At 32.6% G+C, this 23,030-nt stretch overlaps 2 protein-coding genes and 5 non-coding genes across 7 annotated transcripts; 4 read left to right on the top strand and 3 right to left on the bottom strand.

The window, feature by feature from the left end:
- Window positions 1–1,815: 1,815 nt before the first annotated feature.
- On the bottom strand, window positions 1,816–17,321 carry Mipp2 (Multiple inositol polyphosphate phosphatase 2). Its single transcript, XM_085957748.1, has 9 exons — window positions 17,033–17,321; window positions 16,700–16,834; window positions 16,037–16,215; window positions 14,824–14,949; window positions 12,313–12,460; window positions 5,922–6,022; window positions 5,241–5,350; window positions 3,769–3,954; window positions 1,816–3,385 (listed from the first exon to the last, which is right to left on the bottom strand). Exons 1-9 carry the CDS (start codon window positions 17,178–17,180, stop codon window positions 3,199–3,201), a joined length of 1,320 nt encoding a protein of 439 aa, XP_085813874.1. The 5' UTR covers window positions 17,181–17,321; the 3' UTR covers window positions 1,816–3,198.
- Window positions 3,558–3,630, bottom strand: TRNAV-AAC (transfer RNA valine (anticodon AAC)). Its single transcript has one exon. It is a non-coding gene; the product is annotated as a tRNA-Val (tRNA).
- Window positions 4,256–4,327, bottom strand: TRNAE-UUC (transfer RNA glutamic acid (anticodon UUC)). Its single transcript has one exon. It is a non-coding gene; the product is annotated as a tRNA-Glu (tRNA).
- TRNAM-CAU (transfer RNA methionine (anticodon CAU)) lies at window positions 6,432–6,503 on the top strand. Its single transcript has one exon. It is a non-coding gene; the product is annotated as a tRNA-Met (tRNA).
- On the top strand, window positions 6,790–6,862 carry TRNAN-GUU (transfer RNA asparagine (anticodon GUU)). Its single transcript has one exon. It is a non-coding gene; the product is annotated as a tRNA-Asn (tRNA).
- TRNAC-GCA (transfer RNA cysteine (anticodon GCA)) lies at window positions 6,933–7,004 on the top strand. Its single transcript has one exon. It is a non-coding gene; the product is annotated as a tRNA-Cys (tRNA).
- A 343-nt stretch (window positions 17,322–17,664) lies between the features above and the next one.
- Window positions 17,665–22,162, top strand: LOC147064466 (uncharacterized). The gene is made up of 6 exons (XM_085957664.1): window positions 17,665–17,670; window positions 18,365–18,604; window positions 18,723–18,825; window positions 18,938–19,044; window positions 20,265–20,390; window positions 21,764–22,162. The coding sequence occupies exons 1-6, from the start codon at window positions 17,665–17,667 to the stop codon at window positions 22,160–22,162; spliced, it is 981 nt and encodes a 326-aa protein (XP_085813790.1).
- The last annotated feature ends 868 nt before the right edge of the window (window positions 22,163–23,030 follow it).

Raw genomic sequence — 23,030 nt, 5'->3', positions numbered from 1 at the left:
AAAGCGGCCTCAGAAGTTGAAGAAAGTCAACAAAGTTGAAAAGTGCATTGAAATCGACGGTGGAATTTTTGAACAGGAATTACTTTAAACTATTGCTAACGATATTTTTTGTGTGTTTTACATAATTTAAATTATCAATAAATCCAATATATTTTGTTCATTAACAACTTTCGCAAGACTTTATCGGGTAACATTCAAACAGCTGTAACTCTACGCCCGTTGAAAATAAAATTGGATATATTGCCATATCTACGAGGGAAGTATAATAAGTCTGCTAAAAATCAAACAAGAATTGATTTTTTTCAGCAAATAATGATTTTTTCCAAGAAATACCATTTCTCCAACCCTTCAAAATATGCGATTTTTTCATTGGTGAACTTTGTTAGTGCCAAATCTTTTTCCGTCGACCTTTTTTTGAATCTGGAAATAGTAGCAGAGGGTCAAATCCGGAGAATATGATGGATGAGGAAACAATTTCATACTTCAGTTCATGCCATTTTACCATGGAAATGATTCACATACGCATCAGTCCATTATCTTGGCGGAAGAGAACTTTTTTCCTCGCAAAATGCGATCGTTTTCAATTGAAAGCGACGTTGAAACGGTCTAATAAATTGCAGTAATATTCCCCAATCTCCAGTAATCGTCTATCCCCTTTTGAGGTAGTCAGTGTAGGTAGATTATGATTCGTGGTGAGTCCATGTTTTGTCCACAGCTATAAATCGATGAAGAAATTAAAACATGCCTTTGAATTGTAACACGTATGCGTTTATTGTAAATTATGAGCAGTCGCGGCAACCATCTTGCGGAGAGTTTTCTCATATCCAAATAATTATGAAAAATGTTCTGAACCCTTTCAATTGGGATGCTTATAGCCTCACCAATCTCATGCATTTTCACTCACCGGTCGTCCATCACAATATCATAGATTTTCTCAATCATTCCATGTGTGGTTACCTCAATTGGACGTCCTGGACGTTCGGCATCACTTGTGCCTGAATGCCCACAGCGAAAATCGGTAAACCACTTGTGAATCATTTTAATCAATGATGAAGAATCCCGTAATATTTTTCAAGCTTTGTCTTGGATTGCGTAATGGTTTTTCCGCGCCAAAAAAAATATGTTTTATCTACATCCGAAATTCACTTTTTCCATCTTTACAAAAACACTAGAGGTTGCCTGCTTTCAATATCAAATTCTATTTCAATATTCAAAATAAAGTAAATGACAAATAATAATAATAAAAAAAATAAATAGTAACAGATGATACTTGGCATAATATTTTTTATACTAGATTTACGACTGTGATTTCATTTATTAGAATTATTTTACGTGACTTATCATACATCCCTCGTCCATGAACTTTGTTACTCGAAATAACCAATATTACCACTTACTAAAATATTTACTATTCCTCTCGAAACACCATATTTTGACAGAATATAGTCTAAGATCCCATTTTCACATGGTATAGGTATTGTTATATTCTAGTTACATACTCTAACAAAGAAGATTAACATCTTTGCAGCAAGTCCAAGCAATAATTAATTTATTCTAACTATTGTTAATTAGATCAAGTTAATACACAAAAGGGTGAATATTAATAATTAAATAAGATAATGTCAAACAATTAGGTGGTAGGTACATACGGCATAATAAAATCATAATATTTATAACATAATCAGCAGTGCATTTCTTCTAACAAAAAATTTAACGAGGAGGCGTATTTTAAAACTGTTTTTAGCATCAGTCATTTACTGCAGTGGTTCCCAATAGCGTGCTCGAGAGCGGAAGTTGAGAATGGATCAAAATGTTGATAAACGAAAATGAAGGACTTTTTAATGCAAACAATATGAAGCAAGTACGTACATATTATATTTCTGTATTGACAGTTGATAGTATATTAAGTAACAAAGTAGTTAAATTCCATCATCAGCGTCTTGGTATGTACCTATTGCTAACTGTACTAAATGGCAAATCAGTGCAAAAATAGAATAAAACAAAATTTCATCTTCAAATGGCCAAGTTATGAGAAAAAAGAACCACACATAAATTTAGTATAACGACATCCTATTTATCTTATAAATCTTACAAAAATTCTGATAAAAACTCATATTTTCTTACAAATTTATGTATTTTCTATACATTACCTATAATTCAACAAACTGTGTACAATCGATTAAAAAAATAGTAATTTGTAAAACGTAGTTAATATTATAGTGTTTCCACTATTTAAAATTATGACATGTTTGATTGCGAAAATAGATGCCAACCACCCCATTTACGGATTGCAATACCGAATGAATAATAATACCGGTATATCGGTATTTCATATTGAATACCGGTATTCATCAAAACATATTATAGACAAAAAGAAGTAGGTAGGTAGCTATCAATAAATATAATCTATTTAAAACACTATTTCATAGCAACCTAAAGTATCTACCTACATTTATTATGTTGACCCTTATAAATATGTATAGATCATAATACTTTAGAACTGCTAATTTTTACAAATTCGGGTACAGGAAAATCTCTCACAAATCCGACGTTTGTTCGATGGATTAATAGTCCCTAAGTTATAGAATAATTGGAAATATTTGCAACGAATATTTTCGTTTTCGAAATAATATGTTAATTCATCGCGACAATTTTACAAATATATTTAAGGGATTTTGTTTTAATATGATTTAACTTTTTTGGTTCGTTGGTTTAAGTCAATATATTTGCGTTATGGTAGCATAAAACCTATACACAAAATGTAATATATGCACAATATATCCAGTAGGTAAGTAATGAAACAATAACATTAAATTCATTTTCGAAAAATATATGCATTCCTATACCGTAAATAGGTATCGGTATTTTGGATTTTTGAAACCCGTATTTCGGCATCGATAAATAATTGCATACCGGTATTGCAATCCTTACCATTATTACTTATAAATAATAAATACCACTTGGGAACCCCTGTAAATCATACAATCAATACAAACAGAATATTATGTGTGTAGAAATCTTGAATTTCATTTCAAAAGATCAAACAAATTTAATTTAAAGTGTTGGGGAAATTAATATGTATCCCCATAAAAAAGGACTGATAATAGGAAAGATTATGTCAGAGCCGAAAGTATTATCATCATAATGCTCGTAATATTTTGGTGACAGTTGATGTAAAACAATATTCAAAAATCGTTGTCAAAGTTCATTTCTTTCAGAAGGCATCCAACATAGTTCATCGAGATCACAATTTTCCATTCTTTCAGTCAATGGCTTAAAGAAACTATCAATGTCACACAAAAAATCCTCATCAGCACCACACCCAGGCATATGAACTGGCTTCTCTTGATGCATGGTTAGAATTTTTTCTCCGCCTACTCCACAGCTGAAAAAAAATATGAATCCAGTCAGATCATTCCAACCAAATTGAATGTGCATTCAAATGGCAATGATTTTACTTATGCAATGTATTTTACAAGATTCCATCATAATAATAATTTATATTGTACTATATAATTATGTACCTACATCAAATGAATAAAAAAAATGCAAAAGGATGTTTCCGCCCGGGATCGAACCGGGGGCCTTCCGCGTGTTAGGCGGATGTGATAACCACTACACCACGGAAACTCATGAGCATTGCGAATAAAATTATGAATATATACAAAATGTTCAGCTTCATTATAACAACTAATTGAAGAAACTTGCAAATTATTGTGACAAAAACAACAAATAGGCGGAAAATTATAAATTATAAATGTGAATTACTTATATAAAATGAATGCTAAATTAGAACCAAATGCATCCATCAGGGACGTACGCCACGGTCGGTTCGGATCTCGGCTATCGTGCATCAAATTGGCGTCAGGTTTATAAAGTCCGAAATGAACCAATGTTTTCAACATGGCTCCAGAATGTGTAAAGTGGAACGCCGATAGAGGGCCACGAATATCGCTAAAAGATAACAAAACATTTTTTTATTTAAAAATAATTAGTAAGTAATCTTTTTTACACAAAAAGTATATTTTACAAAGGGAATATAAAATAGTGAAGCATAGATAGGAGTAATTATTGAATAATTTCGTATACGTGCAAGAAAATGTTAATTATTTGAAAAAAAATAAGTAGGTAGGTAAGTAATAATAATGTGGTATGTTTTTATGAAAAATTGGTATCGTTCACCATAAATTAGTCGGAAAAATCATCGGTAGGTCTTGTAAACGTAGTCGGCAAAAAGTTACAAACGCAAAAATATTTCCCATACCGGGAATCGAACCCGAGCCTCCTGGGTGAAAGCCAGGTATCCTAGCCACTAGACCATATGGGATTGAAATCGGGGCACAATATATCGTCATATAAATCAGACGAACAAGGTCGAGCAATATAATTTTATTTCTAATGGAATAAAGTTTTTCAAACTGTATTCCATCGTATTCTAAAAGTTTTCCGTACCAAACATAAATAATAAGTACATGATAACCCTTTTTATATTATTTCTAATAAATAATCATAATTTATTCATATTATGTTACTCAATTTTCACAAATCTGGATTACAAAAAATCTTGCAGGTACCTACTTATGTCTTTTTAATCGTAATTATACCTACCTATATTGTCAAATGAAAATAAGTTTTTCCGGGTATTTGATTGTCCAGGTTGCTGAAGACAACCAACTTAATCGTAAGAACCTATTTATATATTTTCCTCAAAGTTTGATGAAATGAAAATTTACATTAGGTAGCTTTTTACATATTATATTAGGATGAAGTAAGTCCCGACGTAACTTTTTCTTTAAAGCTATACTTCAGTTGGGGTACCTACGGTCTAAAACGATCGTGATTACGCGACGCGAATACTGTGCAAATGACGCGTGCAGAACAAAACATTTTTTCATAAAAAGTCAACATGCGTCCATTTAATGTTATGTTTACTGTTCTATTACTAATAATAATAATATATTCAATATTGACATGTTTTATTTTTCAAGTAAATGGATAACGTTTTTTAGTCATCTTTACACGATTTAAGAATTAATTCCCCCGTCGCCATCACAAAACAAATTGACGTGTTCACAGCTCGACTTTCGCTCTCCGATTGCCAACCAGTCCGAAATTTCATCGCACCTATACCTACTTAGTTGAAAATTATTTGCCGTTTCACTGAAATACCGTCTTAATAAAATAGCAAACACTTGTATTGGTAAAATGTATTATGATAATATCAACATGGTATTGCCTACCTAAAGAAATGCATTAAATCCTTGGGGATATTACAAGCCAAGCGCTGATTTATTGGATAACTATAGCCATTCAACCAGTAATGACTCAAATCGTCTGCATACTCAAATGGCTAGAAAATAAAATATATATTCATTAATCATCGCTTTATCACCCACAATCTAAGGTGAAAGAGATCAGGTACTTTGTCAAATTCATAAAGCAATACAATAGCAGTAATAGTAGGTACCTAGTATAGGTATAGTATGTTTAATGCGGTAGAAATAGTGTCTCCCAGCGCATCTATTGCTATCGGCTGCTATTGGCGGTTATCAAGGGTAGTTTATCAAAATATTATGTCTGTAATTGTTACAATAAGTTAGACGTCTCTAAACAGTCAAAACTGTATATTTCGCTCTTAAAGTTATCACAACCAAGAGAGGTGATGTTAAAACATAGCACTTATTGTAAAAAATATAATACTTAAATACAAAAATATAAAAAACTACCCTCGATAGCCGCCGATAGCAGTCTTGTGTACAGAATAGATGCGCTGAATGACTAAGGGCCCGTCTACATTAATGATGTCACGCTCTAGGGGAGGGGTCTGATATAATGTGATGATTTGTGACGAAGGGGGAACGGAGTAATAATAAGGAATACACAATAAGGTCTCACTTCCCGAAAATAAATATCATATTTACCTGGATATTATGCTTAGTAAATGCTGAACACCAAGGCGAGGTGAAATTTTTTGTCCATGCAGTTTCAAACGCACAAGCTTGGTAAATCAGCTTTCCATTATCTATAATTTTTATTGGAAAGAAATAATTACAATGTAATAATTATGCGCCAATATAGGTACCTATCACCTAAGTGTCTTTTTGTATGGCGGAACCTTAGGGCGGAACCTTTCTATAATCTAAGGCGGAACACCCTTGAAACATTTTGTAAATTCTTGTGGACACCCTATCTAACTGGTCCTAAGAAAAATTATTACAAAGTACACTCAGATTTTAAAATTTAGTCGTTTGTATGCAAAATAATTAAGTAGGTAACATACAGGCAAAAAAATTGTCGCTAACTTGTTATCTACTTTTCGTTAGTCGATTTTCATCAAAGTCGTAGACCCTGAATTGTCAATTTAATACTGGCAACCCTAATGAAAATCAATACATCTAACTTTTATTGAGATTTTTGCCGATTGACTCAACAGCAGAGTGGCGCAGCGGAAGCGTGCTGGGCCCATAACCCAGAGGTCCGTGGATCGAAACCACGTTCTGCTAGTTTTTTTATATTATCAAGTCAAATTTTAATGTAGTATATTCTTGGGTTTTCATTCTTCCTTCTTTACTTTTTTACTTTACATTTTCAAATTTTATTGTCTTCGAATTATTATTCGAAATTATCCGAAGCCAAAAAAGAAGTTGGAAATATTTTAGTAGCTTATAATCAATATTTTGTCAACAAAACATATTTCATTCGATTTTTAAATTTAATTTAAAATGATAGAAATAAAGGGAATCTAGAGTTGATTTGTAATTCTACAGTAAAATTGTCGCTCTTGCCGCGGCCTCCGTGGCGCAATGGGCAGCGCGTTCGGCTGTTAACCGAAAGGTTGGTGGTTCGAGCCCACCCGGGGGCGTTAATTTTTTCATGTTTTCATGTGAGTACTTAGAGAATACATAATACCATATTTTCGCAAGATCAAGCCTGGGGATATAGCTCAGTGGTAGAGCATTCGACTGCAGATCGAGAGGTCCCCGGTTCAAACCCGGGTGTCCCCTCAACCCACCTTTTGTATAATTTTTTTTATAGGAAAAAATATAATAATAAAATTACATTCATACATTAATAAATTTAAAAATAATTGTAATAGTAAATAAATTTCTTTTCCCACAATACAAAAATTTACAAATGCAACTGAATTTCCCATATTACAGAACACAATATACCTACCTATTATTTCATTAGTCAGGCAATAATAATTATTTTTATACCAGACGGCTTATTGTGTGACAAGTTGTATGTACAGTAGAACCTCGATTATCCGGACCAATTTGGGATAAAGGTAGTTCAGATAGTAAAAAATCCGGCTCTATGTTACGACCGTACACCCTGATAAACGTCAGATTTTTATATTCAATACTTGAAAGCATCTAAGCGAGATTTTTTGAGCATAGACAATCATCGAAAAAACCGCTATTATATGGCGAAAACGCTATTATAAGCGTAGACAATAAGTAAAAATATAAAAATCATTTACAATGTAAGTATAAAATTCAAACATTTTAAATTAACAAAATTCACCGTTTTCAAAAATCAGTATAGCATAATAGAGTTCGCCAAAGCATTTCATAAAATTTAAATGATTATAAAGTAACCTAAAACATTCGTGCACACACCAAAGCGAATTATTCGCCAATCAACCTCGTATTGGCTTACGGGAAAGAGCACGCGACGTTCAGATTTCCGAAGGGAATTAAGTTATTATCTTACAAAGTTCAATATGGGGCGCTGCGATTGTTTGACGTTTCGGTATCGAGCATTCGAATAATATATCAATAATTTTATATTATCATTGATACAATTATTTGCTCCGACACTGCCATCGATTCGCATTTACCACGTCAAAATAACCCGAAAAAAGCACCCGCATCGATATGGAAGGTCCGGTCAAAAGAGTCTCAAAAAATAGCCAAATATATGACAAATTGATGGCTTTCATTGTATCTTTTGATCCCCTGCGTGAATAAATGTTACGTTTGTTCATTAACAACAGGTAAGTAGGGAGCATTACAGCGGCATTAGCTTTTTTGAGACTCTTTTGACCGCGGGTGCTTTTTTCGGGATATTTTGACGGGGTACTTGGTGAATATTCGCGTTGGTTTGTGCGAGCCTTACCTTCACATAAAAACGCTCTAAATAGATAAGTAGGTGTGCGAAAATAAGGAACATTTTTCAAAATAACGTTATAGATAACAATATTTTATATATACAATTGAGCCGTGTTAACTAAACGACATTGTTATAATTTCTTTAATGGCTTTTATTTACTCTTTGATTAGTGATTGTTCTTATAAGATTGTAATATTTATATCCATAGTCAGTATTCCGTATTAACCGAGAAAATTAAGATTTAAAAAAAATACGAGGTTAGTTTGGTATAATATTTAATATGAAAGATAACACGCTTCATGCATATTTATGATATGTATATTATGCCGAAAGGTAAGTTTTAAGTAGGAAAAGTGGCATTTTAATGAAAACCAGTGACGTTTAATTTCAATCAGTGTGAGCCGTTTTATCGAGGCTATTTGACCGGACCATTTGTTTGTGGAAGCGAAATGTTAAATATCATAAACTGGAGCCTGTTTTATTTATTATACATTTAATTAAATGAATACAAATTAAATACGGAATACTGACTATGGATAAATATTATTATCTTATAAAAACAGTCTCAGTTTATTTTGAAAAATGTTCCTTATTTTCGCATACTTACCTACCTTTTCAGAGCGTTTTTAGACGAAGGTTTAAGCACGAGTGTCTTTGTGTCAAAGGTTACTTTATAATTATTTAAATTTTATGAAATGCATTAGCGAACTCTAATATGCTATACTGATTTTTGAAACGGCGAATTTTATTAGGTAATTGAAAATGTTTGAATTTTATTCGTTTTAAAAGATTTTTATATTTGTTCTCATTGTCTACGCTTATAATAGCGTTTAAGCCATATAATAGCAATTTTTCCGATGATTGTCTATGTTCAAAAAATCTCGCTTAGACGCTTTCAAGTATTGAAACTAGGAATCTGACGTTTACCCAGGGTGTACGGTCGTAACATAGAGCCAAAAATCCGGATAATGGAAAAAAAAAATCATAGAAAACTACATTTTGTATGAACAATTTTTATTGATATAATATATTATTATACACATAGACTCCGATTTCTATAAGCTGGCATACACGTCACCGCATCGCTAGCGTCGCATTGAGGACGGAGTTGACGGGGTTAAGATGCTGAAGCGGGGGGAATTTAGGAATTTAGTTCCACTAGTTCATAAAAGAACCGTGATGACGTGTACGCCAGCTTAAAGAAATCGGACTCCAGCTTCAATTTCAAAGTATATTTTTGTAGTAAGAAATATAATTACATATTGATTTTTAATTTAAAGTAACTGTCCTTTTTGAAATCACGAATACATACTTTTAAGACATAGGTATAAGTTGTGTTGAGTTGCTTTCTTCTAGACCAGGGGTCGGCAGAAGCGGCTCTTTGCATAGACGTTTGCGGCTCTTCAGACATAAACTCTAATTTCACCTCATCTCAAGCAGCCTTATAACTTATGAGTTTATGAGATAGAGCCGCCGACACCGTTCGACACACATGCTGGTTCGCTTCAGATGCAGTTAATAGATTTAAAAAGCAAGGAACTGTGGATCAACAAATTCACAGATCTGACCAGCCACTTGGGAGAACTCGAAAGAGAGAAATCCAGCACAAGTGGACAGCTATAAAACAACTGCTTATATGAAGCGTATACTTTCAAAACCGGTAAAACGGTTTTTCATTTTGAGTTAGATATGTATTTTGATAAATATATTTGTCTACCACAGTATGGTCTTAGTTTTAATTTCATAACTCGGTTAAATACGTCAATATTAATTATTAAAAATCGAGCTTAGTTTCAAAATCGGCTAAAACGGTAGCAATCTTAATATCAAAATCGGCTAAAATGAAACACCCAATGAGCATCACTCGTTGAAGGTTATGTGACCCCAAAATCATTATGGCTGCCAGAAGTCAACAGTGTGAACCAGTGTTATTTAAATAAAACTAACTTTTGGTATTTTCACAATCTTTGGCTCTACATATATATTCAAACAAACATTCTCATCTACGAACCAAATGAAAAATAAACTTAGAAGCAGAATAACGGATGAAAATTTACAATCATGTATTCAATTAAAAATAAGTAGCTATTTGCCAGATATAGTAAAGCTATTAAAAGCGATGCATGGACGATGTTCTAATTAATTTTTTTACCCCTTTACCCCCTAAAAATCCATATCCATCTACATATGTATATTACATATATGCGGCTCTATGGTACCTTTGTTATCCAGTTTCCTTGAAAATTAGGCTCTTCTCACTTGACAAACTGCCGACCCCTGTTATAGGCTCTCAAACCACTCCGTAGCGACAACTTCAGAATGTGTAGAACCAATATTTCCCCCCTCGAGAATTTCCTCATTGTCTTCATAATCTAGTTCCTCTGAGGCAGATAATTCCATAATTATTTCCCCATCATTCAAAATTTGAAGTCCAGGATTTTTCACATCGCAATTTGACCTAATTTATCGCAACTTGTACCCCGGTGCAGTATTTTCACATCTAGATGCTATCTTCTTTCTCCAAAAACACCTTTAACGTGACTATAAAACTGTTTGCTGAAGGTATGTCATTTGAAAGCTTATCCACGTGAATTAACACTTTTCTAATACCATATCGCCCTCTAAGTTTTCGAGCCAATCCAAACTTGTTTTGAGGTTTGAATCTCCATTCAAACTTGCATTAAAAAATCTCGCTTTTTCACATAATAATGGACCATATATTGGCAGTCCAGATGATCGCTTTTGAATGAGTCACATCAAAATACACTCTTCAACTTCTTTGTTTTGTGATTATTTCATAACTTTTCGCACTAAGCTGCTATCCTCGGACATTATACAATTCATAAACTGTGTAATTTATTCACTTTATATTTTTTTTTACAACCGAGATAGTTGAGGTGCCGACGCCATATTTATTAGACAAAAAACCTCCAGAGTCACCTCTTTTCAAAGTATTGATTTGTCTTTTAATGACAGTACAGCACGTTTTATGTTCGATTGCATATCGATAATATTCAAAATAAATATTTAAATCATGGAAATAAATGTTTCAGAAAACTAACTTGTGTTTATTTTGAATAAACCGGATAATCGAGGTTCAATTCTATTGAGTTTTAGGCAGGTATTTAAAACTGAAACTACCTTCACCTATTTTACCACGTTTTATTAGCTCGTATTCTTGTTTGTCCAGTAGACATTATTTCTTGCGTGTCCAGTACAAATTTTTTCTTGTTTGTCCAAGATTTGTATTGGACGATTGAAGATTTTTAACTAACTTCCCGACTAGTTAGACATTTGAAACTTTTAGAATATATCAGAACACGATTACAATGCATTCTTTTAATACTTTTAGCCATCTTTAAGCTGAATTGAATTCATTTTCAGTTAATTCTGTTTTGTATGGAAAGTTATTTCGGAAAAAAATTCGTAAAAAGTAAAACACTATTATTGGTTGCTAAGGGGGTCCTAGCAACTAAATTATTAATATATACGTACGTTACTATAGAAATCAATATGAAATGTCAAAATAATTGAATTGAATTATAATGGTATATAAAAAGTTCTTTTTATCTTGTAATTATTTATCATATACATGTATACCAAGTCTATTCACCAAAATTTTAACATTGGAACAAATCTGGAACATAGATTGATTGTAAACGAGTTAACTTTTAGTACGCCATCTGGCAGACTCATTATAATGAATTGTCTGTTACAAAAAATAGCACTATAATATGTATGTACCATTTGTGATTCTTGGAATTAGAAAAAATTTGTTGGTAAACTATTTCAATGTATAGAAAAACACTACACCTGTTTATTTAAGGCTATACTTCAGCTGAGGCACGGTAAAAAATGATCGTGACTAAGCGACGTGCAAATTGTGTAATTGTGTAATGTAATATTAACGTGGGACCCTGCACAAAATTCACATTTTATAACATTTTTCTTAAATTGTAGGTTTATCTTTGACTTAAAATAAAAAATTTCTATTTAATGTTTTATAATTTAAATAAAAACATATTTAGTAATTAATACAGTTTAAATTGTAAATTATCAAAAAATGTCTCAAATTGCAAGCTTTGTAATTTTCCACTAGGTGCCTCTTTTAGAAAGGCTGAGTAAAGGCTTCACCTTAATACGGATTGTTATCTCTGTCCGTAAAATGAAAAATAACATAACGTGTGTTGTACTTACCACTAGTCAAGTCGCTCATGCCAAATTTCAAAGATATATTTGCCATAGTTTCGATTATCTCATTTCCAATCATATAAAGGTTCAATTGCGTGTATGTATTAGGATTTCTCTTCACCTTCATTTGCCAACTATCACAGGTCTTGTAAAACTAAAAACAAAACATTTGATCAGGAATACCTTTGATACTGAAACAATAAAAATGATTCTTGGGGACGTAGCTAAAAGGCTATCAATTTAGTACAATGAATTTTTAAAATGACACAGCAGCCATTTTTTTTGACCAGCCACCAAAATTGACATTTGTGTTCAGTATTGTTTGGCAAATCATCATGGAAAGATACACGGTTGTACAGCATGTACAAATTGTTAAAATTTATTACTTACAACAATAAAGAATCTATTCAAACTACGTTTCGGGCAATACGTGAAATTTATGGTCAAAAGAATTGATCTACAGAGCTGTTTTTACTGTTCGTAATTTAATCCTTTCCATGCGGACGGTACACCTGTTGTACACTAATTAATTGGCCATTCGATACGCGGTAATTAAAAAGTAATTAAATGCTCCACGGTCAACAAGTTAATTGGAAAATTCGTCTGTGATGTTAACCCAATGCTTACAGGCCGCACAAAATTGTGTTTTTGCTAATTGCTTTTCAAATACAAATTAACACGTTAATTAAAAAATTAATTAAAAGGGCCCGTAAGCATTGGGTTAAGAATCCAATCCAACAAAAATGTAAACGTACTGCTGAAAATATCAATGCTGTGAATCTGTGAACTCTTTGTGTATCTTTCCATGATGATTTTCCAAACAATACTGAACTCAAAATGTGGATGAAAATCCAGAACAATCAATAATTACAAGTCATTCTAGAGAACTTGGACTTTCTTATGGCACTACATTGGGATATTCTTCATAAAGATTTGCATTTGAATGCTTATAAAATACAGTAAAAACAAAAACTTAAACCGAATGACCATTTGGTGCATCGTAATTTTGCTGATTATGCTTTAGAGCAACTTGAAAAAAAATATATTTATCTCTCATTTGATAAGCCTATACATATCGCACCGTGAGTGTAAAACCAAGGCATCTGCAAATTTTTCAATTTCGAGATTAAATGCAAAACAACTGCAAGTTGTGAACTTGATAATGTAAAAGTGAAGTAACTGAAAGAACATGTAATATAATGTAGATATAAACCAAATATTATGGTTTTTTTTAGAAACTTTATTTCTCCTAACAAAACGAAGACTTAAACCCTAATATATCCAAAATATGTCTTTTGCAGATGCCTTGGTTTTACACTCACGGTGCGAATTATATACATGAAAGTTCAGGGGGAATCCGTAGTTCCGCAGATCACCGCTAAGACACCTGCAGCCGTGATATAATAGTTAGGCCAGTGTTTCCCTACCTCCGGTCTGCAAATAATTATTGCCCAATTTAAAATGCCAAAAATTCAAAGCAAATCGTCATTCATAAAATAGACAGAAGAATCCGGATTATCCGGGCTAATGGTGGGGAGAGGCGGCATGTATAAACGAATAACACGGATAATCAAAACTATGGTGTTTTTCTTTTTAAAATACTACATATTATTTATTATACATTTCTAAAGCTGACAATTATTTTAACATGTTTATTACTCATTATTTATTAAGAAAATCTGTCATTTTGGATTGTTTGCAGGAATATTTTAATGATTTTCTAATATCAGTTTGAATTTTCCCAAGAGCTAGTATATCGCTGTATACACTGTATCGTGTACGGATAACCCGCACGGGTGTTTACTGTACAAGTATATGAATTTAAAAACTTTGGGATAGCCGCGTACAAGAGGAGGATATAGATATGTTTCCACTTTTATGAGAATTTTAAATTGCTGCTGACATCAACCAAAAAATCATTTTAAATATAAGTCAACATTTAAGGGTGTTGGTTAAAATCTTTAATCACTCTTACTCTGAAAATGAGGATCATTGTAAAGACAACTATGGGTTAATAATCCCTATAAGGAAGACGTTGATTCATCAGTATATAATACTAGAGAAAAGGATCAAGTTGATTTATGTTGCGACTCTAGTGTCCAGAGATAAAAAAACAAACATCATTCAGTTTTGGACATACGGAAGAAGAATATCTATCCGCGAGTTACAAAGCCTTTAAATTATTGTCCGCATTTTGGACTACCTATTATTCATGTAAGAAGACTTTTTCAGCCATGTCAATGAACAAATAATGAAATAAAGTTGTTAATTGTAAGTTACGCAATGGCATAATGATGCTTACGTGGTAATGAAATAATAAATTAAATTAAATACATGTCAACACACAGCGACATCTTTCTGCAAATTAAGGAATCTATACTCGCATATTTCTCGTAGGTGAGGGTCATTCTGTCACCTTACATATTATTATAAAGTATCTACAAATTCTTTAAATTTACGGCAATAAAATATAATATGGAAGATTAGGAAAAGAATAATTCAAAATATTTATTTTACCCTTAAAAGTGGATCTTTCTTTTCAGGAGCACCGTAGTAGATGACATAGTCTTTATTAGTGCCAAATAATCCTCTTGCAAAGAAATTTGCACTTTTTTTTGCACGCTCTGTAGCTGTAAATCTGAACTAAAAAATAAACAAACCATTAATCGTCCACAAGATTCAAACAAAACTTCATAACATATTTTTTTTTATTGTATAGCAGGTAAAACCTAGAAGGTAGTTCGAAGAATATTTTTGATGAGAAAAGCGATCCTATTATATTTTTGTTTGAATTCAAATACTGAAGTGAGTAGGCTTTTTCACATAAACTTACTAAATAAATATGGTTCCATGTATACTGATTCCCATACTTTTAAGCATACACATACCGTTGATGTAAATGCTTAAATAGTAGAAAATAATACGAAGACATACATTTTTGGGTAATTAATTTTTGTACAATATCATGTTATCCATTGTTATTTTGATTGTATAATTTTTTTTGATATGTAAAGTCGTTAGTTGGTAGGCAGCGCACTGTTAATTGTTTATGTAAAAAGTCAATCGGAATATAAAAAAAAACAAGTTTGGTAATCCTGCAATATAGTATTTCACTGCACGAAGCTCATGAATCAGTATTCCATCTATCCCTTTTTCACAGCCTTCAGGAACATGGCTAGGACTATAAAAATATGTATGAACAGGGTTACTTCTAGAATACTTACCTAAGGACCACGGTCAGAACCACAGAATAGATAATAAATAGAATACCAATAGGCTATATTCAATACGCCACATGGTGAAGCAGGCTTTTGAATGTGTGAGTGTCCTACGAAAATGAAGCACGCATTATGCACGTGCAATAGTGTGTGTAATACACCAACATTAAATGAGCGTAAATGCATAAACCGAGAGCAGTTTTCAGTATTCGACGTTAAACGTATTCTACACACATGTGTAAGTTTAACCCGGATTCACCCGTACTCGAGTCGGTTACCTGCTATCGCCTTACCCGTTGTGTATTTCAGTTACCATTATTTCTGAGTTCCCTGGTCAGAGCACATACAATACTACCTACTTATACATAGCTCCAAATAGGTAATCGCCCATTCAGCGTACGATACTGACTTCTTATTAAAAACCCTCGTGTCACAATCCTAACTACGGTTCGGCTACATATTTTAAAAGGACTTCAATCAGTTGTTAACTATTGTAATAATGTTTTAATTACCTTTATCGATTTATTATCAAATTTCTGCGGGATTATTTGATTGAATCGTTCTCTGTATCTTTTTCCCAATGACAGTAATTCGTCCTCACCTTCAATAGTCAACATTTTTTCATAATCGGTATTCACATTTTGCAGTTGCCATTTTTCAAACAAAGAAATCTCTGTCGCACTTAAGTCACCTGTAATTATAAATTGCTATTTTATAAATTTCAATTCCCAGAAAAAATCCTTCGTGAACAATCATTTGATACCAACACTTCAGCATCAGTACTTTTCTACCAATTAATAGGGATACTTCCTTTTGATATGATAGGTACCGATACTTTTTCATACGATATAAAAGCCCTAACCATGACCCACGGCTTTGTATTTATACTGCTCTACGCAGTAGGACTAGGCCAATGTGGATTAATAAATTCAATAAAGTAGAAGGTGATTACTAAAGCTTGAAAGAAGATGACAAGAGGTCATTAAAATAACAATTTGATTAAAAATGGTTGAAGCAACTAAATCAGCACAAGTCCATTTTAGATAGAAGTAGATCGTTGACAAAGCTTGACACTTCATTATGATGGTCGCCACCCTCAGTAATTCTGAATATACTAAGTAGGTAATAGTAATAAGAAAAAGAAAAAAAATATATGTTACACAACGTGTGCTTACCTTTTCCGTTATAATGGCTCTTAATAATACTGTCTCTAATATCGGGTAGATACGTCTTCATAGCTCTCATAACGTTAGCTGTCGGATTACGAGTTCCATGACGTGCCATCATCCATATTTTCTTTTGTTCACATCCTAAATGTAAAGCGTTACTTCATAATACATGAATATATCTTTATAATTTTTTTGAAAGATCCTACTTGAGACGTAAAATAGTTTGTTATAATTTACACTTTCTATAGCAGCAATAATATAAAGTATTAGATAGGTAGGTAACTAATAGTAAAATTGAATAGTGAAATAGAAAAGTACGTGATGATACCATTTACAGACCTGGGAAAGGACCAACTTTTAAGTCATAATTTGCCACAAAGCGATAAGCTGTTGTCGTACCAAATTTATCGTATATTTGGTGGGGTAATATTTCATTCAAATTGATAATTATCCCTATAATGGGCAACAGGTATTTAAATAAGTCCATCGTGTAGTTTTATCCGTTAACCATGGAGGATTTGTAGATTCTTTTGATGTGCCTTCATCTGCCAATGTCATTAAATTTTATTGTTTCAGATCATTTTCGATAACCAAAAACTTGTTGCTAAATTCAAACATTTGAAACGTCAAAATAAAATTAAACGTCAGTCAACATTAAGGATGTCAAGTATTTCGGGAAGCTTTCAAATCGATACTTTTATATAGGTTTTGTTAAAAATTGGAGTGAGATTAAGCCACAAAAATTCTCAATCCACCATTAGCTTCAAAGTATAGGTAAATCATTCTACAGTGGCACCATAGGCGTTTCGCGTATGTATTGAAATTGCTTGCTGCAATGCCTGATTTAATGCTAACAAACAATACCAATACAACTGCAAGTCGCTTTTTCCGTACCCATGGTGCCACTGTAGAATGATTTACCATAATTACAATATTTCAATAAGGTCAAAACACCTAAAAATTAGTTCAAAATGTTGGTAAGACGTTTTAATATGTATTTTACCCAAAGAGAGTGGTCCAATCTCTTTGATTTTACCTTATTTTGTCGTATTTTAAGCTACATTAAGTTTACAGAGATTTTAAATTATAAAAATATGGAATTAGTTTAACCGCCATTCGAAGAACACGATATAATTTTATGGTTTACATCGTTTAGCCATTTTCATTTAAATCAGTAATGAACAGAATAATATTATTTACCCACCTCTACTATAATTGTGTTGCCATGAGTTGTCAGCAAAGATATCATAATAATAATATTATTAATATACAATAATTTATAAATCTTTATCAGATGCTCAAGATCTTTTGTCTAAATTAAATCTATGTTTTATTTATTTTTTTAATATTATTTTTGCTGTTCCATTTGAGTGATATATTAAAAATATTAACAGTTCGCGTTTGTCATAGACTATGAAAATAATCATATTGTTTATGGTATAATATCCGTAAATTTACCGGCTGATGCGTTAAATTTAACTGACAGAAAGAAAATTTTGCTGGCTAATCCTGAACATGGATACTGGAAGTGTCATAGGTTCATTTTTTGACAGAGACATTTTAAAAGCGATAGAGGATATTTCATTTATAGCTGAGGTAACACAATTTACTAAATTCTTTGTTGTTAATATGTAATTAGAACAGATTGGTAAATAAATTGTATTTTCCCAGAGCTATACAAAATCTAAGGAGTCCGTAGAAGAGTTCGAAAATTTAGTTTTACAACTTCGAAGAGATATCAAGGAATCGAGAGAATCTGAAAAAATCCAAATTGACGCACACGCATCCTCCAAGAAACTTATAGCTGAACAACAGTTCACCATTTCAAAATTGGTTGCGATCAAAGATGAAATAAAATTTTACAAAGAGGAAATTTCTAAGCGCGATGAAAAAATCAAAGGGTTGGAAGAGGTGAGTGATGTTAAATAATTTTAATAATTATTCATTCTGTATTTAATTATTTTGCATTGTGTATGTCTACCTGCAACCTGTGTTGTATCCGTCATCATGAAGTGGATTTTAATTTTAGGAAATTATCCGATTGTCAACTAGCTATGCCGAAAAACAATCAATAGAACAAGACTATCAAAATTCAAAGGTGGAGGATATTAAAAAGGAATATGAACAAAAAGGTTAGTTTATTATTTAGTAGGTATTAGTTTATGGATGTTATTCATATTGTGACCGACTAATATTTTTTGCACAATATGTTGAAAGTTTTAAAAACATACTTAATGATTTTAGCCCAAAAGATGAGAGATGACATTGATGGTATGATTTCGGAAATGGTTTGCAACGAGAGAGAATTGAATGAAGATATATCGCGGGTAAAGGCAGAAAAGGAGGAACAGGTAAGAAGAAATCTATTTAAAAATTGACTTTATTTGAGATGAAACTAATTTATTCTTTTCATTCTTTGCTGAAAAAAATACAATATATACCTACTTAGTGCTCGAATTGGAAAATCCCATAGCGCTTGCTGATTTATACGATGGTTACGTCATACTGATCATTCCTTGATCCTTACGAGTAAATTATTAATGTTATAAATTTACATATCCGCGGAGGAATAATGATAGAATATTCGCATTTAAATTCGTGGTGCGTGAGTTTAAATCCCTCGTCTAGCAAATTCATAATAAGTATGTTATTTTTCAATTTATCTACAGAGCATGGACATTGCAGTAAATGGCCCCACCAAACCACACCCGGTCTTAATCGGGCGTATCACGGGACCCTACGTTTGGACGTGAAGCATCATTTTTTTATGACTGGGAATGTCTCAGGACCAGTTGCCCAAGACTAAGGTCGCCATGCATGGTGGACCTTACAGGCTGAGCCAATGACTCCGCCTAATAGGTCATACCTATATCTAGTAAAAACATCAGCGGATCACTGGGGAAGTGCGCCGGAGAGCTAACGTTATCTTATCAACGAGGGTTGGTTCAGGGTGAATGGTTGCCGGAACGCACCTATTGAGGCCAATTTCTTTCCACCCATTTCGCCAACCTTAGGGGTCCAACCGGCTTAAACATAATATTTATCGCCACAGTGGTAAAATTATTTTTGTTTCGTTATGTTTATTTAAGCGATTCTAACGAAAACTCTGTACATCAACAACGAGAGGTTTGTGATCAACCTTCCCAAATGCAACGACGTAGTTATAGGTCAAGAAGAACCTATCAGGATGAGACCAAAATCCAATTATGTCTCTTCTTCTTCTTCTTCGATAGTTTCTTTTAATCAATAGGTATAAAATGTTCGTAATTTTAATAACATTTTCTGTCACTTTATGATATATCAATATTACTTATTACAGACTTGTGACCCAAATAGCAAAGACAATTATTGTTTTGTAAGTAGGTTGTAAATATGTAAATGAATGATACTCACTAAACATAGAGAAAACCTCTTATATCTGGTATCTACCTACTAAATGCTTATATATTTATCTAGTTTAAGCTGTATATATTATTTCTTAGGTTATGTACCTTTTATCTAGTTCAAGCTGTATACCTACGTTATTTTTTTAGGTTATCTATTCATGTCTTTGTTTTTTTTTTATTCTAAGACTAATGTTCTGGTGTTGGACTATGAGGAACGACTTCAAAGGTCTTACGCACAGACTGTACGCATGCGTGATGAAATGCAGTCTTACACGAAAAGGACTAACGCCAACATTTCTGTTTATCAAAAGGTATGCAAAATTTCGCTTTTCTTCTTCTGTATGCATCATATCTTCGACATATTATTATGGCGATGAGACGGAGCGATAATTTTGAGGATTTTATGACCCGGAACAGCGCTCCGGTGCGTTCCGGTCCATTTCGAGCCCTGCGATCATCTTAATTAATTAAAATTATACTAGTGAACTCTCTATAATAGCAAAGCAGGCTTGATTGAGCTCAGTTGTGCAGGGAAACTAAACTATAGGAAATTAATTATCAAAATTATTCACAGGAAATTAAGCTTTAAATCATGGATACGTAACCATTTTTCATTCGATACCTTATATTATTATTTGGTATAGGTAGATTGTTTCTTTAACTACTAATAAATAATACGCTGTCGTTCGGATTTTATCATAAATCTAATTACTTAGGCATGTATATCAGTGCTACCAACTTACTGTTATTCACACAAATTTTCCAAATAGGGTATGGAAACAAGCTAGATGGAAAAATAAAATGCTAGATTTTTAAAAATTGAAAAATATCTAGAAAATATCATTTTAAAAAAATGTGTCATAAACATCCTTTTTAAAAGTTCGAAAAATAATTTAGTATCTATTTTATAACTAATGGAATAGGTAGGTTATAAAAGTTAAAATTAATCCAGGTAATAAATTTAGTCGTCATTTTGTATGTAACATTTAGTGTATTAATAAAATTATAAGCGTATATTTGTCTATCTGCTGCAAGAATCCTGACAGGTGGCACTGCCACCTGGTGTTTTCTCCTATTACGATAATATAAAATATTTAATACCAGCATGTTGATTTTCAAGTAAATCTAGTGTAATATTCTAGCTTTATTATGAGAAGTTTTGAGCTGTTCGCGATGTCGAAAAACGTTAGATTTAACGCCATACGCCAGATGGAAATTTCGCAAGCTAAATGCCTATTCAAAAATGCTAATAATAAAAACGCTAAGTTGGCAACGCTGATCTATATGTCAAAAATTGGTACCTACCTACTCTTTTACGTTGATTTTTATTATTCAAAGTATGTAAGTATACAACTTTGCTGTTGTAAGCTTTTCAAAAATGCAGCAAGGAGTCAAAAATGTTTTAGAGAATCCATGATTTTTTAAATAATTGGTATTTTGTACATTATGCTTTTTTTTTCAATAAACCTTAATTTAAATATTGTTTCTCCAAGACAACAAATATACCTAATATGAGGTAAATTAATGTGGTCAAGTCATAGTAGATTAAATGTTTACATTATAAATAATAAACAAATTTATACAATGCAGATTTGAATGAAGAAAAATTGCACTGCTAATTCTAGACATTGGTTAAATTGGGAAATAATGTATGTGTCTTTTTTTCCATTTCCATATTATCAAGAGAATCGAAGAACTAGAGCAGAAACAGCATCCCCGTACAAATATCGTCGCACCTAATAACGTCCATAGTGGTCCGTCATCATTCGTCCCAGCAAGTAATCTTCTACAATGTGACAACATCCAGCCAGGCCGTATGGGTTCTGCCTCCAACCCGAGAATAAATGAAACCATCCAACCACCATCGTTTGCTGCCCCTTATAAACTGACACATAAACCGAATACTTCTTATCAACGGGGTTTCAAGCCGCTGCAGGTTCAGATTACGACGGCGGCCAATCCGAGCACTGCGCAAATCAACCGGAAGAGTCTTTCGCCGAAAAAGGATGGGCCAGTTCAAAAATCCTCCAAGAGAAAGCTGTTCACCAAGCACGACGATGAATTTTGTGATCTTGAAGACTGAATATTATGTAGTACGAATGGTTGGGTACCATTGGTACCAATAAGATATGACATAATAAAAATAATTGTTCACCAGATTGCGCATCTCATTCAATACTAAATTATGTAATAATTATTTTTCATGATGTATTATTTTAAAATAAGATAAACATCTGGTTAATAGTATCTACGTTAATCCACGTAATTAAAAAACTACCAGGACAGGTTTCGTTCTTAAAAGAACATTGTTAACTGCTTGTTGCTAGTCCAGGCCAAGATATACCAACCCAATCATTCATAGATAATAATTAAACACTATAAAACTATTTAAAATTTACTCATTTAAATAATAATCTGTTAATATAAATTTCGCCACGGACTGCAAACATGTGCAAATTTACCGACAAACAACCAAGTGTGGCTATATTATTTCGAAGATTTTTTACCGTTTCATCGGAAGTAGCGACACATGGTCTCGTGGAATGTTGCTCTCACGTGCTTTCCTAAGTTAAAGCAGGTACATTTGTATGATGTGGACCGGCAAACAGCATTTAATATGATATCAATGTTTAAAAATGTACTTATGTACGTTGAGTTTCAAACAAATGATTGCAAGCGCACATAAATTTCTGTAGCGGCAGAAATTTACAGTTGTATAATTTGAATGCGTAGTTAGTTTCATTACCAATAGTGATCAACTGATCAAGATTATCAGTTGCCAATAAGGTAAAAAAAAATAACAAAAGTTAAAACTATAATCAGACTTATACCAATACGTAGTCTAATTTATTAGTTAAATAATATGTTAATTATAATTATTAATTATCGATCTAGTTCTAAGATTTCTGCAAATTTGTTTTTAGCACTCCCTACAATATGGAAACTGCCTT

The sequence above is a fragment of the Rhyacophila brunnea genome, unplaced genomic scaffold (genome assembly GCF_057557595.1).
Source record: "Rhyacophila brunnea isolate RB1 unplaced genomic scaffold, BYU_Rbru_1.0 scaffold_7, whole genome shotgun sequence".
NCBI classification, from domain to species: Eukaryota; Metazoa; Arthropoda; class Insecta; order Trichoptera; family Rhyacophilidae; genus Rhyacophila; species Rhyacophila brunnea.
Note: the sequence above shows the minus strand (reverse complement) of the source record. Positions and strands in the feature narration are given on the sequence as shown.